The 16,638-nt window shown below is 38.7% G+C and overlaps 1 protein-coding gene across 1 annotated transcript; it reads right to left on the bottom strand.

Moving 5' to 3' along the window:
• Positions 1 to 1,167: 1,167 nt before the first annotated feature.
• LOC135468708 (acetyl-CoA acetyltransferase B, mitochondrial-like) lies at positions 1,168 to 11,230 on the bottom strand. Its single transcript, XM_064747107.1, has 13 exons — positions 11,184 to 11,230; positions 10,003 to 10,056; positions 9,607 to 9,724; positions 8,541 to 8,636; positions 8,184 to 8,284; positions 7,636 to 7,728; positions 6,886 to 6,936; positions 6,458 to 6,611; positions 5,673 to 5,765; positions 5,063 to 5,176; positions 4,692 to 4,756; positions 3,806 to 3,963; positions 1,168 to 3,179 (listed from the first exon to the last, which is right to left on the bottom strand). Exons 1-13 carry the CDS (start codon positions 11,223 to 11,225, stop codon positions 3,059 to 3,061), a joined length of 1,260 nt encoding a protein of 419 aa, XP_064603177.1. The 5' UTR covers positions 11,226 to 11,230; the 3' UTR covers positions 1,168 to 3,058.
• Positions 11,231 to 16,638: the final 5,408 nt, after the last annotated feature.

The following is a 16,638-nucleotide window of genomic DNA, read 5'->3' as shown; positions in this document are numbered from 1 at the left end:
ATTTAACAAGAAGTTGGGAATATTGCAGCTCGCCTTTAAATTTCTGGAAAAACACGATATAACATCTTCCTGTCAGCAAGGTTGATACCTGCTATAGGCCTTCGTAATCACGATGATGTCGGACATCGCTAGCTTGATTAAACGAAGATGCGATATCATTAGATACATGTGGGTGAATAAGGAACACAGGCTGTTCACCACGTGTCATGATAAACGTCCAAACCACTACCATGCAGACTTTTTGCAGGACATCCTATCACGTGAATATGGTTAGGTGCATTTCGACTTGTCAGTTTCACGTCTACAATAGCAACTACAATTTGTCCGGATTATCTGTCTAAAATATTAACTACCGAGACTCCCTTATAAAACCCTCATTTTTGTAAAAGTACACGTACATAGGCTATGATGAAGAACACGACATAGCGCTAGACAGTGTTCCATGATATAATTGTCAGGTTATATCAAACGATACATTCAATCGCTTTAAACTGATTAATCAAAAATTGCACTGTAGTACAGGGGTATTTATTTATTTGAATAGTGGTTCATGTAGCACTTAAAATAATATTTAAGTAATATTTTATGTATAGGATACAGGTTTGAGATTGTCTGGTGGACGAAATCAAATGGGCGAGGAAAACACAGAGAGGAGAAAAATACACAAAGGAGTTACAGAAAGAGGTGGAAGTCAAGACAAAGAAAGTAATCAGACATCCGGAGGAAACCAGACATGGTGAGGAAACCAGATATGGTGGAGGCAACCACACAAGTTAGGACAGATAAAACCATACACGATAGGACAGACAAAACAACCAACCTCTTCCTGCATGGGAAACTGAACACAGGAAAAACCATAGAGGAAACCTGATGTATAGAAGGAAGAAGACAAAGGAGGAAACCACTGTCCCAACTTCCTACCACAACTGAATTCCAACTCAGCCAACCATATGGCCACATAACAATTAAGAGCACAGGAATACAAATTATATAGGATTTTACTGCATTTATTTGTTCATAACATTTCCTTTTGGAATATGATACAGCAGGTTTATTTTTAATCAGATATTATTATTTATGGATTAACCTTTGATCTGATGACTACAGAATGCAGCTCATTTCTCCAGTTGTGAATGGTTGTTTCCCAAACACACACACACACACACACACACACACACACACACGCACATGCCATGTTCTAACTCTATACACTCAGTTTCATGTAGCATATCAGTAATATTTTCTTTCACATCACTGAACATAAAACAGAAATGCTGAAGTTCCAATTAAATACATTACAAACATTGGAAACACATACACAAACCAAACCCAATTCTTATAATAATATATCTAAATTGAAGTAAATTATGATGTTATATGCAGAATAAAGTTTGGAAAATCCACATTACTGTACTACGTTTACAGTTTTTGTAGCAAACCCCAACACTGTGATAACAACAATCATGGCACAAATATCTAAGGAAATTAAATATGTTGTAATGGAAAACCAAAATAATAACAGTTTTGTGTGCACAATTCCCTGTGTTTTTGTGAGTTTTTGTGTGAAATGTGTAACCTGACATGAATTTAACACCCCATTCATGGATAAGAAAACCTGTTCCTCTAGAAACTGATGATTATCATTGTTGTTTAACACCATAGTTAAGAATTTTTACCTTATGCAATGGAGGTCAGATGGTGGAGGAAGATGGGGTACTTGAAATAAACTGCCCACCTTTGGCAACTTACTGACAAACTATCCAATGTGTCACTTAATGCGGAAGACAAGGATCCTTCCACGAACAAACGGTCACACCAGATCTCTCTACCAATCATTGCCCCACAAAAAGTTTAACAGAGCCGCAGAGATTTTCACTTTAAGGGATAATTTGGGAAGGGCACTGTATTTATAAAAGTTTATTTTACTTCATATATGCTTTACTTGAATATACTTAAACCAACATCATGAAACAAAACAAATTTGGTCAGCCAAAAAGTGTAATTGTCTTCATTCAACACATCTGTCCTTCATCTACACTTATTCAAAATGTCCCCAAGATAACAATAACAGATCTGTGCATATCTGTATAGGCATTCCTCTCCTGCAGAACTGAACAGCCCTAAAACAACATAAGGGAATTCCCTGAAGATAGAGAATATTGTCAAAAAAAAAAAAATCCATAACAAACAAGCTACCAACATTTACTTCTAAAATGGTCCAGTGCAAAAAACAGTTATCAGATCTCAACAGAACAAGATAAAAGAATGGATTAGTTGAAACATCATGGATCTCATATGTACTTCACACATTCAACTTCAATATAGCACTATGTCACATTATTGGCACTTTTAGGCCACCCACAGGTCACTGCTCTGGCTCTACCTCATTTAATTTTCACTGGTGACACAATTAGACTAGGATTTGATCTATTTACTTGATTGGTGTTTTATGCTGTACTCAAGAATATTTCACCTATATGGCCGAGCACAGAGGAAACCCACGACCATCTGCAGGTTGCTGGCGGACCGTCCAACAGATGTGTCATGTTGGTAATGGCACAAATAACATACATATACCCTGAGGCAAGATGGCTTCACTAATGATAATGTAACAGTGCATTAGGTACACTTTTTCATTAACCCAGTGTACAGTGAGATCAGACTTTGACTTACATACAACTATATGTATGCATAGGAACAAATTTTACAAAATTATTATAGAGTTTCTGGCTTTGCAAATGACATGTTGTTTACTGGCTTTCTTGTGGGCTAAAATAATTTCACAGTAAGTCAGTATGCTTATGGCTAGACTGATAAAAATCCAGATTTAAAAAAAGTTAAAACTGAATTTTAATCTGTTCTCTTCAGTCTAAACATAAGTTTTCTATATTCAACCAAAGTGAACCATACCCAATCCATCAATAAATCAATCAATGACTCACTCAGGTATCACAGTATACTGTTTAGTATTTCACAGATAATGCACATGTCATAGTGATATGTTACTGTATGCATAGGCACCAGCCTATTGTGCCTTGGAAATTTAAGGGGTACAGGGTTACAGTTTCTCCAGGAGTAGCGCTGATGCCCCACCCCCTCCGTTACAGATCCCTGCCAGTCCCTTCTCACCAGGCTTCAGTGTGTGCACCATGTGGGCTGTTATACGGGCACCAGACATACTGAAAACACAAATCACACCTTTTCATTTATCATACTTCAAGTGAAAATCATTCAAAGTTTGTATGCTAACTGATATTTCAGTTGTTTGTTTTGTGGTAGAAATAACCATACAGACCAAAATATCTCATAAAATAGCTGAAAAACTTGCACTGACATGGCAAATTTGTCTACTCTGATGAGCAAGATGTTCTCAAATGTCTTCCCAATATCCACTGCTGCCTGAGAGGTCTCCAACAGGCTTCATGTAAGGCTACATGAAATAGCACCACTGATCCCTGATTATTACTATCAAGGCGTCACGAACAATGTAAGCAGGGATAAGGTTTTGATTGATTTATTTATTTATTTGATTGGTGCTTTACGCCGTACTCAAGTATATTTCACTTATACGACAGTGGGCAGCATTATGGAGGGAGGAAACCAGGCTGAACCAGGGGGAAACTCACGACCATTCGCAGGTTGCTGCCAGACCTTCCCACGTACGGCTGGAGAAGAGCGTGAGCTGGACTTGGACTAACAGTGACCACACTGGAGAGAGGCTCCTGGGTCACTGCCCTGTGCTGGCATGCCAGCTGCCTCAGTCAGGGACGCCTCCGATAAGGTGTTGATAAAATGAATACATTACCCAATAGGATGTCCAATGCTGACTGCCCCGCCGTGGATGTTAACTTTGCTGGGGTCCAGATCTAACAGTTTGATATTAGCCAGTACCACAACGCTGAAGGCTTCGTTGATCTCAAACATCGCAATGTCCTCCTTCTTCACTCCTGTCTGTTGTAACACCTGGGCACCATAGAACAACAACAACATGGTCATTTGTGACTGCTTCACTGTACAAGTGCTACAGCCTGTACAGCCATGGCCAACAGATTCATCCAATGAAAATACATCTTTGTATAAGCATGCAAAGTATGCAATTACCACAGGCAATCAGTGTTAGATCCTTTAATGTCATCAGATTTGGACAAGCTCAATATACCTGCTTAAGTCTGTTCATTTGTTTAAGTGGCTTGTTTTGTGATTGCATACTGGATGCATCGTATTAAATTCAGAAGTGGGCTACTCCCTCAATGCATGCAGTGCACATTTAGACATGTTTTGAGCAAATTTTCAGTAAAAGCTAGTAGAATGTTATTTTTATCAAGTTTTACCATTTATCAAAGAGCAACTTTCAGTGCAATTTATACACATTTTTAATTTAATTTTGGAGATAAAATTACATTGGTTGGATTGGCCAGTTTCATGGCTTCACAAAAAGTATAATTTTATCAGTCACACCAAAGGATGCCTTCAGAATATACTTAAATAAACACCTTCCAAACATGTGACAGGGTTGAACAATTAGAGTAATGTGCTATTGTCTCTTTCTAAACCACAAGGGAGTCTTTATGATTTCCACTGCAAGATCAAGGTATAGCCTTACATTCTCTTACAGTGACATCAGCAGCATTTCAGCCATGATAAGAACAGGTGTCATGGTTGTATGAAGCAGGAAACGGCTTAGCACTGACCTTTGGCATGGCTTCAGCTGGAGCTATCGTGAAATCAACCGGTTTCAGAGCCGCATCAGCAAAACCTGTCAATCAAAGAAAACATGAATTTTGAAATGCCCAGCAGAAGAATTCCCAACAACAAAATTGCATGGGAGAGTGGACAGGTGAATTTTATGATGTAATTTTCTAGCTTATCTGGCTGTTAATACAGGGAAATAACTCTTACAACACAAATTTGTTACTGCAGAGAACTATATATGAATATTCATGAATATGGTAGTGCTGTTTACTCGTACTCCTGGCAAGTGCCAAGGAATGAAATTCATTGCAATAAAATGGAGACATTATGTTTATGAGTTCACATGGAATGAGCAGAGGTGTGCATCTACCCAGAATCCTGGCCAGAGGTTTGGCCCCAAGTTTCTCTGCAGCCTGTGAAGTCATCAATACCAGTGCGGCTGCTCCATCATTCAGGGTGCTGGCGTTGGCTGCTGTCACCGTACCTGGAGGTGAAGGTAAGTTAAATATCAGTTAATGTGTGCAAATTTGCACTATCTGCAACATCTTGCATACCTGTTACGAGTGTCTCAAGTCATCGTTAAGCAACTATATTACAGAGCTGATTATCAAAAAAGAGCAAAAAGTAGTTTAAAACACAGTACTACATTAGAAAACATATCAAAGTGACGCATAAAACACAGTACACAGAATGAAATCCAAATCATTATGCAGAATGTCTGATTGATTGAATGATACACTCAAGAATTTTCAATTTATATGACAGCAGTCAAGTTGCTGGAGGAAACCAGAGTGCCTGGAGTGACCTTATTATTCAGAACAAGGACATGGATGCATTTTTTTTTCACTCTCTTTCGTCTGGAGGGTACATCAATGTGTCCATGTCCTTTTTAACAGAGGACCAGTATGTTTGCATTACCCTGAATACTGAAACACTAAGACTACACCATGTGTGAGTAGAGGACATCAGCAATCACCTACCTCCCTCCTTCTGGAATACTGTTTTTAGAGTTTTGAATTTGTCAAAATTAGCTTTTTTGTACTCTTCATCTTCACTGACAATGACTGGATCTCCTGAGAAAAAATGTTTAATAATCAAATTAATCTCAGTAAATAATGGAGGAAATGGACCTTTTTCTCTGGGTTTCCAGTCAGTGGTTGGAGGAAAGTGACTAGGAACCTGACAAAACAAACCAATCTAGAAGATTTATATCCTAGGCTAAATAGGCAAAACTTATGCAAGCATCAAGCTGATATTTTTAACATAACCTAGGGTTTGACCGCAAAATGAATCTGCATACAAACATGATCAAAACTGAGCAATATTTGAAGGAGCCGCTGCACAGAAATGAATGAATAACACGAATCGAGGAAATGGTTTTCGAAACGTTACCTGAGCTTACACAAAATAAATATGACATAAATCAGACAATGCTTGATACAGCTACTGCATGGAAACCAAAGCCTGACATAAGGATGGACAGAGGGACAGATGGACTGAGGGACAGATGGAAAGAGGGACAGAAAGACAGCCAGATCTATCAAAACAGACTAAAATTAATATCCCTCACTAAAGCATGGGACAAGAAGCCAAACAAGAAATGAAATCCAAGAAACCTGAAGATAATTCGTGATATCATTGTGTTCATAAACTACAATGGGAATAACTAACACTCCTATGACATTACAAGAGATTATGAAATATATTAGCAAACATATATTAGAAATATATTTTGGCAAACTCTCGTGTGTTCATATGGACTCACCTTTTCGCTGGGGAATTTCCACAGGCACAATCTCCTTCCTGAACGCTCCAGAGGCTGCTGCAGCTTGACTTTTTTTATAACTGTTGATGGCAAACTCGTCCTGCTCCTCTCGGCTAATCTTCAAATTTTTGGCTGTCATTTCTGCACATGAGCCCTGACAAGAAAAATATATCACACCACTGTCATAATTTTTTAGCTGCAACTATCAGCTTTGTAATTCAGCCATTCTGTCAATCAAATTTTTTACAGCATATCATTGAAAGGATACATGAAACACTTTGGATTTATTTCTTAATGTGTAATAACACACAAACAAATTTTTCAACTTTCACACTTTGGGGGTTGTGGGGGGGGGGAGGTGGTAAAAATGGCTTCAAAGTAAGTTTTTTTAAAGCCCCATGTTATCAAATGTTTTAATCATTACTTACCATATGAATTTTGTCATATGCATCTGTCAACCCATCATGGACAATAGAATCCTGTCCAAAAACAACAAGGTGAGAATATTTTTATGACTTATGACTTATGACTTTTTTAAAAGCTTTTATGTTCGTTAAATACAAAAAAAAACAACAAAAAAAACCGAGAAAAAAAAACCGAGAAAGATGAACGAAAGACATTTGGGCTTGAACCACTGCACACATCACGTTATACAAGAGCTCACTTGACTTTTTCCCATTCAGCAGGTAGATGACCTCAGAACAAATTGCTGCCTGTTGTCCATCACAGCAACACTGACCAATTAAGCCAAAACTCTCTCATATTAAACAATTAACAATACACATCATATTCCCATGATAATATAACTTCAATGGTTGTTATGACACTATCATAATAACGTCTTGATGACCATCATATTTATTGTACGTGTCAAGGTCTGTCAGCAACCTGCAGGTGGTCGTGGGTTTATTCCGGGCTCTGCTTGGTTTCCTCCCACCATAATGCTGGCTGCCGTTATCTAAGTGAAATATTCTTGAGTACGGCGTAAAACACCAATCAAATAAATAAATAAATAAATCATATTTATTAAAATTAAAATACATGAACATGTTTACAATTTTATGTACATGTGATACTTTACATAGGGTAGAAAATCTTTCCCAACGACCAATAAAAACAGAACAGACGATCAATAGAAGTACCGGGTAACCGATTGAGGATTTAACCTATGAACTCACTATAAGCTGAACACCTCCGTATGGTGACTCCCCTCTTGACATGTAATACGGAGCATTAGACATGCTCTCCATACCACCTGCCACCATCACCTCCTAAATCAGACAAATACATCAGCTACAAGTATATCATTCTGTTTATTTTATTATTTGTTTGTTAAGTTTTATATATATATATATATATATATATATATATATATATATACATATATTTGTTGGCAATTGGTTTAGCCTTTGTATTCAACATCACATGTATTTCTATTACAAGAGGGTCAAACATGTTCGCAGCCTTGCCTGAAAAAACTTAGCGAAGACAAGGAAAATTTCTTTGCTAATATTCCACTTATATTGTGAGGCTCCTGAGAAACTTCCTGATGGAAAGAAAGATTTGAGAACATCGCCAACCTTAGACAAATACATAACCTTTAAAAAAAATAAAAGTGGTTTTTATTTGCTGTTGATGTTGAAAGAGTCATATTGTGCATGTATAAATGTTCACTGTAAAGAAAACTCATGGATGCAGTGCACAAACTTCCAGAGGGCTACATCACCTGATGACCACACATGAGGCTCTGAGCTGCTAACATGATGGACTTCATGCCAGATGCACAAACTTTATTCACAGTGGTACATGGCGTGGATATGGGCAGGCCTGTAACACATCAACAGAGCTCAAACATCACGGAAAATTAGGAAAATCACCAAGAATGTATGAACTACAGCCTAAATTTCAAAATATCCATGAATTTCTTTATAATTTTATCTATATTGATACAAGACATCTGATATAAGAAAGAGTAAGCACATATTTTTTAAATATGAAACTTAAGGTAAAAAAGGAAATCAAGCACAACCCCCTTGTTAGGGAAATCTTGAATGACTAATCAAAGCTAAGAAGTCCTGCTAACCTGCCCCGAGTGCAGCTTGCCGAGCGGGAGCCTGCCCCAAACAGGCTTGTACCACATTACCCATGTACACCTCCTGGACAGCATCAGGTGCCACACCTACAATAAAACAACAAAAGAACGAGTGAGTGAGTGCTTGGGGTTTAACGTCATATTTTTCAGTCATACGACGACGAAGGAATCATTAGAGTGCATGTAATGTGCCTCCTTGTTGTTGGACGGATTTCCACCGCTCTTTTATCCAGTGATGCTTCACTGAGGCGCCTTACTGAAGGCAAGTAAGCCGCCCCACCCAAGCCATTATACTGATATGGGTCAACCAGTCGTTGCACTATCCCCTTCACGCTGAACGCCAAGCAAGGAAGTTACAATTTCCTCTTTTAAGGTCTGAGGTGTGACTCGACCCTGGATTGACCCTTGATCTAGCGCTCCCGAAAACAAAAAAAGATGAATCTGTCATCCAAAACTTCTGTTTACAGTAAATCTTCAACCTTTTTAACCTTTTCAACCACTAACACACTTTTTCCGGTGGAATTTATGCCCACAATTATTATGAAAATGATACCAAAAATGGTTTGTATGTCTCAATAAAGATGTAAGCTTCATAAAACTGTGCAGTATTTCTCTACAACTCATAGCTGTCTCAAAACCTTTCAAAATATTGGTCACAGTAGGGGTTGAAAAGGTTGAAAAATTAGGGTAGGTGTTTACCTGGAGTAAAATCTCCTTTGAAAAACTGACCTAATACACAGCTGGAATACTTTTACAATTTTTCCAACAAACCACTAAGATTTGGGTGATAGTCTACTTTTGTAATTCTTAATCAGGGGATTCTTCTTATTATCCAATTAGTCCATGGTCAATCCAAAACCTCTGAAACTTCTAGGCAAAGGGTGCTCACAAGTATTAGACACAAAGGTTGGTCAACTTTCAGATTAACATGAGTAATGTCACCCACTGACAAGGGAGGTAATCATTTTTCATTTTAATCAGTGACCTTATGCCCTCATTCGCCAGACCCTCTGAAAATATGTGCTTAACATTTTGTAACAGAAGTTGCACAACTCACTCGCATTCTTCACAGCCTCTTGTATGGCGATGGACCCGAGGCGTGTAGCGGGGACAGCACTCAGGGTACTTCTGAACGACCCTATGGGGGTCCTCACCGCACTCACAATCACAACATCCTGGTGGAACAGAAAGCAGCATGAACCACATGATATGTATCAGTAATGCTCAGTGTTGTACATGAGAGCTAAAAGAATGATATATATTCAAAATATATTCAGGTAATACATTCTAATTTCATGAAGGCTGTCACTAAATGATTATTTTTTTTAATCAAGGCTGATTTTTTAAAGATTTTGATAAATATAGCAAAGACAGCATTCTGGCAACATGCATCATTTCGGTAAGTAATATATATCACCATGGCAACCAAAGGAGGATTAATTGTGTAACTTACATTTAATCCTGATACCTTTGTGAAACATCTGGCAGCAGTTAACCCTACCGATACCTGTGAAATGAGAAGATAAGAACTGAACATACAAATATCAACAAGTGTATGTTTATTTATTTATTTGATTGGTGATTGGCAGAGCCCCGGGGAATCCCACGACCATCTGCAGATTGCTGCCAGACCTTCCTATGTACCGCTGGAGAGGAAGCCAGCATGACCTGGACTTGAACTCAAAGCGACCACATTGGTGAGAGGCTCCTGGGTCATTACTCTGCGCTAGCGTGCTAACCAACTGAGCCACAGAGGCCCTCTTAACAAGTGTATGTATGTATGTATATACTTATATGAGTATGTATGTATGTATGTAGGCTTAGGGTTTTTGGTATGACTCGATCCAGGTTTGATCCCAGGTCTCCTGGCCTCGAGGCATACTTTCTAACCATTAGGCCACCAAATTAGTCATCAACAAGCGAGAGACATTTGTATCAACACTAATTCATAACATAAAGAACAAAAGCATAAGTCAAAAACTATTGTGAAGTTTAAATGAATCATATTAGAGCACTTGTTCCAAAGTGTATGACTAGGAAAGAAAGGTATTAACATCTCACAGTCTTGGTTCAATGTTCCATTTCTTACACATTATAGTATAGGATGAGACATGCAACATGCAGCACCAGTATGAAGATTTGAAGAATTGTCAATGGATCTTTTTCTTGGCGATATTTCCTAATACAATATAATAATGTAATCTCTACAGTTATAATGAAATGCTAACCTTCTTAGTAACACTGGTCAAATTTTATCTAATAACATTTTCACAAGTTCAACAAAGGTCACATTGAATAGCCACTGTCAAAGGGATTACTGTATAATTTAAGCAAGTAAATTAGCTATACAGTTCCGACTGAAGCAGTTAGGCTAGGAATCAGTTTTGATAACTGCCATTTAAATTTTTGTTACTATTTAAGTCTGGATCAATAATAAAAAATTAACTGAAAAACAGTCACAAGGGTGTTGACTGATGTTGTTGTTGTTCAACAGCTCAATTATTTGGGCAACAACTACGTAATTTTTCTCCTAGCCACAGATGTTTTCATTATGAAAATGGCTGTAAATGGTACATTTTCTTTGTGTCTCCACTCTCGAACTCATGCAGGTGTTATGACATTAGCTGCATTCACCTGCCGAAGAAGTTTATGCCGGACTGAAAATGACGCAGACATGTTGGCGATCTGCTCAGCTGTATACATGTGCAATAATTTCTACTCCTGGCAGGAGGGCGACAGGCTACGGTGAACGAGAGTTCTCCCCCCTCGTCCGCCCCATGCACATCATGTTGTGATTCAGTTCAAAGTACCTGTGCAGCTACTATATTAGCACATGAAAGAGAATATCAAATAAAAATAATAAATGTCGAGGTCTCCGTCTAAGCTGGATTTTGTCATTGTATCACTTAACAACAAAAGATGGACCACTAGAGTTGATATCCAGTAACTACATGTACACATTTTGTATGTACTCTTCCGTTCCTACAGGGGGGCTCCGTGGCTCAGTCGGTTAGGGCGCTAGCGCAGCGTAATGACCCAGTAGCCTCTCACCAATGCGGTCGTTGTGAGTTCAAGTCCAGCTCATGCTGGCTTCCTCTTCGGCAGTAAGTGGGAAGGTCAACCAGCAGCCTGCGGATGGTCGTGGGTTTCCCCCGGGCTGTGCCCGGTATCCACCCACCATAATGCTGGCCGCCGTCGTATAAGTGAAATATCCTTGAGTACGGCCTAAAACACCAATCAAATAAATAAATCAAATCCGTTCCTACAGCAAAATGTCTAAAGTTTTGCATGCGAACACATCATAATTCAAGTTGGAAAAAGGCAGAATATTTTGCTAGTTTAATTATCGCTTGAAGTGGAATTTTGCCACATAAAAGTAAGTAAATAAATGAATAAAAGTGATTGTCGTAAAGTTAACATGAGTAAAACAAAACGCCGGGGAAGTCAAGGCGAACCAAAATGGTATAATGCTCTCGGTTACTGAATAATCACACGTGGCGGTACCAGGCTTAGATATCTTACTTTTATCGCAAAGAATTTATATTAACTGTATTGAAAATTTAACATTTCTTGGAGCACGGAATATTGTGTAGACCTCATCCAGGTGATTAAATATGTAGTGTTAACCTTTCCCTCATCGTCTGGAGTAGGGTGTAGGTTACGTAAGCTGTAGTCAAGTACCTGGATCCTTCTTACCTCCCCTGTTCTAACAGCATCGGATCAAACCTCTGAGATAATGTAAGCAGTTATTACTAGTATTCGTTTGAGAAAAACTCACTTCTCGTCGATTGATAACCTGTTCCAAAGCCTCCCGAGGATTTTATCCAAATCCATGTCTTTTTTCCCTGTATTTTAGTTATAGTAAAACTAAAACACAATATCTTAAGAAAACTGAAAAAAAAAAGAAGAAAAATGAAACAATGAAAGATTACAGATGGTCTGAAGTTGGAGATGGTCTGAGATGGTCACACGCACTTACATATATATATTTTAAAAATCCACAGGTTCTGTGAAATATAAAACCGTAAAAACTAAATTATTACATTTTATATCAAAGGCTTTTGGAGCTAGGTATTAATGACAAGACGCTGACTGAAAATTCATTGCAATGTTTCCGAAAAGTTTTCTTCACAAGCAGCAGAATCTTTTTCATACTGGGATTCATAAATATGATGTATCAAAGTAGGCTGTTGTCCAGGCTTCTGCCTACGTCAGACGGGTGATGTCTGGGGAAAAATTAGAGGCAGTACGGGAGAACACCCACCTCACCACATTCAACACCACCTCTACCCCTCCTGGATTCGCGAACCCTGTTATTTCATGTTTAATTTGTGTCGGCAAAGAATTGTCTGTGTTCTCTGTTCTTGTGTGTCATATTAATTTCGGGTAGCATTTGTTCGAAAGCCTTTTAAGATTGAAGACTGGTATTCATTTTGGTCAATTTAAAATTACCTCATTTTCTGCTATGTAAGTCTAACTCCACATTTAATAAACTTAAGAGTAACAGGTCTAGCTCTGCATTTGTCATACATGTGTGTTCACAAACTGAATTTGAACTTGTAAACCACGTTAATACTTTCATTTTGCCACTATTCGCCTCCCTAAGACAAGAGCCAATCGGCGTCGATTCTGTTTTCCACTAAGCCGCCACGATCGGCTTTCTACGAACAGCGTCAGGATGATGTACCTGAAAGTTATTTACACGGTACGCTTCCGACATGTACGGTATGTATTTGTGCGGGATAACTAAGTTACTACGGAATAAATGTATCATCTACGGAACAATTGTATCTATGTGCGGGATAGATGTATACGGAGTAACCGTATTTCTACGCAATAAATGTGTAATGACACACGTATAACTGGTGTACGGAAAGTCTACTTTAGTGCTTGTCTAGAGAGATGATTTATACAGGGGCGATTATCTGTATTACAGTGCTCTACACACAGCCCGTTTGTCTACAAGGGTCCTTACCACAACCCATCAAAATAACATAAACTTTAATGTCTCGCTCATCCGTAGACTTTTACCTCTTGCAATTCAATCCGCTGTCAATTTAAAGCGGTTTTCACAAATGTACTAATTATAGGGATCTTCGAAAGCTTTTTCTGCAGGTTACATGAGTAGGGGGCAATAAAACAGCTATAAGTGGATCTGTGCTACAACTCAGTTTTATTACCTGACACGCTTTTACGAACTACGGATAACACCGTTATCAAGTATATATGAGCTAACTTGGCGTTTATTATCGCTGGAATTGAAAACCATGATTGTTCAGGGAGGACTTTTTATTCCCGCTTCCCCCAACGGCGCATGGGCCCTTAGGGGCAGTGGGCCCTAGAAAGGGATATGTCCGTCCCCTGGTGGACGACCCACGAAGATCCAGGTTTGCTCAAACAAAGACCAAAAACACCAGCGGCTTAAGACAGCAAGAAAGCCATGAAGATGCATACAGATGGCTGAGCCGTTGATTTATGGCTTTGCTTTAGGGCCGGGATCCCCGTCGAATTGCCCGCACCAGAAATCTGTCCCATCGTAAATCATTTCGGAGACAGGCTAAAGGGGGGCATCGCTTTGGCAGCTATATTGGCCTTTCTGGAGAATACGGCCGAAAGTTGGCCATTACTGGACAAAGGGACATCTCCTCGATCTAATGCCCGTCAATCACATAAACTACAGGACGAAGAGAATTAGTTTCTCCCATCTGGACATGGACGGCTGACCACTTTCGACCTGCTTACATGTACGGCAAATTTGGGTAGTCAATTTACCATATAAGCTTGCATCTTCACTTAAAATATCCCGACATTCATAAATTCGGACAAGTCTAAAATGACTTTTTTTTTCTTTGACACAGATCAAGAAAAGAAAGAATCGTCCCATTTTAACGGTACCGGTACCCAAGTCTTAAACTATCTTCATAGACTAACCTATTATTCAGCGCGCGCGCTTGACATAGACTGTGCAAAACATATGTACTGGTTTTTACTAAAATCGGCACCTAATAGCTCTATGCTGTCTATGATGTCCAGAGAAACACTTACTGCATGTGTATCATTATGGCATGTTTCCTATATTCTGGTGGACATGTAATGCCACAATGTATGACATTTGCCATCATGTTGGATTTCATATACACCATGTTGAGCACAGCTTATATAAGCCTACACCGTGTTGAAGAATGTGCCCAGGTTGGATATATGAACAGCTGTAATCAAAGCGCAAGTGAGACACATACTTTGATTAACGACAACTTAGATACTGACATGTGGTGCACGATTTTAATACTAATCACATATATACGCCAAGAACATTCCGCGTGTCTTTCCGGTATGATTCAAAACCGAATGTTTTTGAATCCTTCCTAATTTTTCACTTTGTATACTTTCTTAGTTTGTGTTAAACGTTATTTTGGGAATTGGTCTTGTGATTATTGATTCATTATCCGCGGCCATTATGACTGACCATTGATTCGGAACATCCATTATGATAGACGATTTGTAAACGAATCGATATACTTCCACGCTTAAAGTATTGCAACTTATTTTAGGAATGAATGAATGTACTTAACTGCAGAAGGCCACTTAGCCCATAAGCGTATACTTTACTTTAATATAATTTGCATGTTAGACAACGGTAGAGGTTTATGTCATTTTCTTGGGGCACTTTTCCCAGAAAGATTTCGCAATAACTCGAAACAAAAACTGTTCAGTTATAGAACGTACTCAATCATGAATATGGTCAGATATAAATGTGAATCATCAGATATAGATATTACGTTTTTTTTCAATCCGCATCACTGTTGCTGGCTGTTAGAAAATGTGGTAGCCTACGATTGGGTGTGTATCAAGCCGATAAGCCATTGCTACGAACGGTGTCATTTTGACATCATGAAAGTTAAATCAATCACGCAGTTATTCAATCATTAGTACAATGCAAGTCACCAAGGACAGCAGCTTCAATCAAACTCTTCCATAAAGCGGGTTTGTGAGAAAATGAATTTATCGTCATTTAATTAGAACAATTATTATCCTACAACTCAAACGTAATGCATTTATGCGGTAGACACTAAGTATGCGCTTGCAGCCAAATACGGTAAGGAAACTGATTGTTAGGCGGAACAAGTGTCAGCGAAATGCCCTTAAATTTCTATATTAAAACATGACTAATGTATTAGAATATAACAGTATCAACCTATACACGAGATCGTTGGTTTTCTTCTTTCGATGTCTTTCAATCAATACACAAGATCGTTGGTTTTCGTCTTTCAGTGTCTTTCAACCCATACACAAGATCGTTGGTTTTCTTCTTTCAATGTCTTTTAACCCGTACACAATATCGTTGGTTTTCTTCCTTCAATGTGTTTCAACCAATAACAACATCGCTGGTTTCCTTTATTCAGTGTCTTGTAAGCCATACAAGAGGTCGTTAGTTTCTTCTTTTAATGTCTTCCAACGTATGTGCGAGTTCGTCAGTTTTCTCTTTCAGTGTCTTCCAACCCGTACAAATCGTTGGGTTTTCTTCTGTCAGTGTCTTTTAATACCGCACACGAGCTCAGTGTTTCTCTTCTTTCAATGCCTTTCAACCCATACACGCGATCGCTGGTTTTCTTCTTTCGATGTCTTTCTACCAATACACGACGTCGTTGGTTTTCTACTGTCAATGTCTTTCAGCCCACACACGAGATTGTTGGGTTTTTCTTTCAGTGTCTAAACTGTTGTCCACTGCCTTGACTAATGTATCTCTGGGGACTGCTTGTGTGTGAATATATGTGGTGCTTGCTTGTGTTTGAATATTTATAGCCGAATTACTTATATGTGGATGTTTGAGGTGAATGCTTGTGTGAATACCTATCGTGGATGCGTGGCGATTGCTTGTCTGGATGTTTGTTTTCATAGGCCGTGGGTGAATGTCTCAGGCGATTTCTTATGTGAATATTTGTGATGATTGTTTGCATCTGAATGTCTGTTGCAATTGTTGGGATTGTTTGTGCCAATATCTGTGGTGATTGCCTGCGTGTGAATATTGGTCGTGATTGCTTGCATATGAATGTCTTTGATAACTGGCTGTGTGAATGTTTGTGGCGAA

The sequence above is a fragment of the Liolophura sinensis genome, chromosome 1 (genome assembly GCF_032854445.1).
Source record: "Liolophura sinensis isolate JHLJ2023 chromosome 1, CUHK_Ljap_v2, whole genome shotgun sequence".
Classification (NCBI taxonomy): Eukaryota; Metazoa; Mollusca; class Polyplacophora; order Chitonida; family Chitonidae; genus Liolophura; species Liolophura sinensis.
The sequence above is the reverse complement of the archived record's forward strand: the minus strand, read 5'-3'. Positions and strand labels throughout refer to the sequence as shown.

Bases quoted from the DNA above. Each gene is read 5' to 3' on its own strand.
- LOC135468708 (XM_064747107.1), bottom strand. From the start codon at position 11,225: ATGTCTGCGTCATTTTCAGTCCGGCATAAACTTCTTCGGCAG. The intron at 10,057-11,183 runs GTGAATGCAGCT...CTCATTTCACAG, and splicing joins GGCATAAACTTCTTCGGCAG to GTATCGGTAGGGTTAACTGC. The intron at 7,729-8,183 runs GTGATGTAGCCC...TGTCTGATTTAG, and splicing joins GCCTCATGTGTGGTCATCAG to GAGGTGATGGTGGCAGGTGG.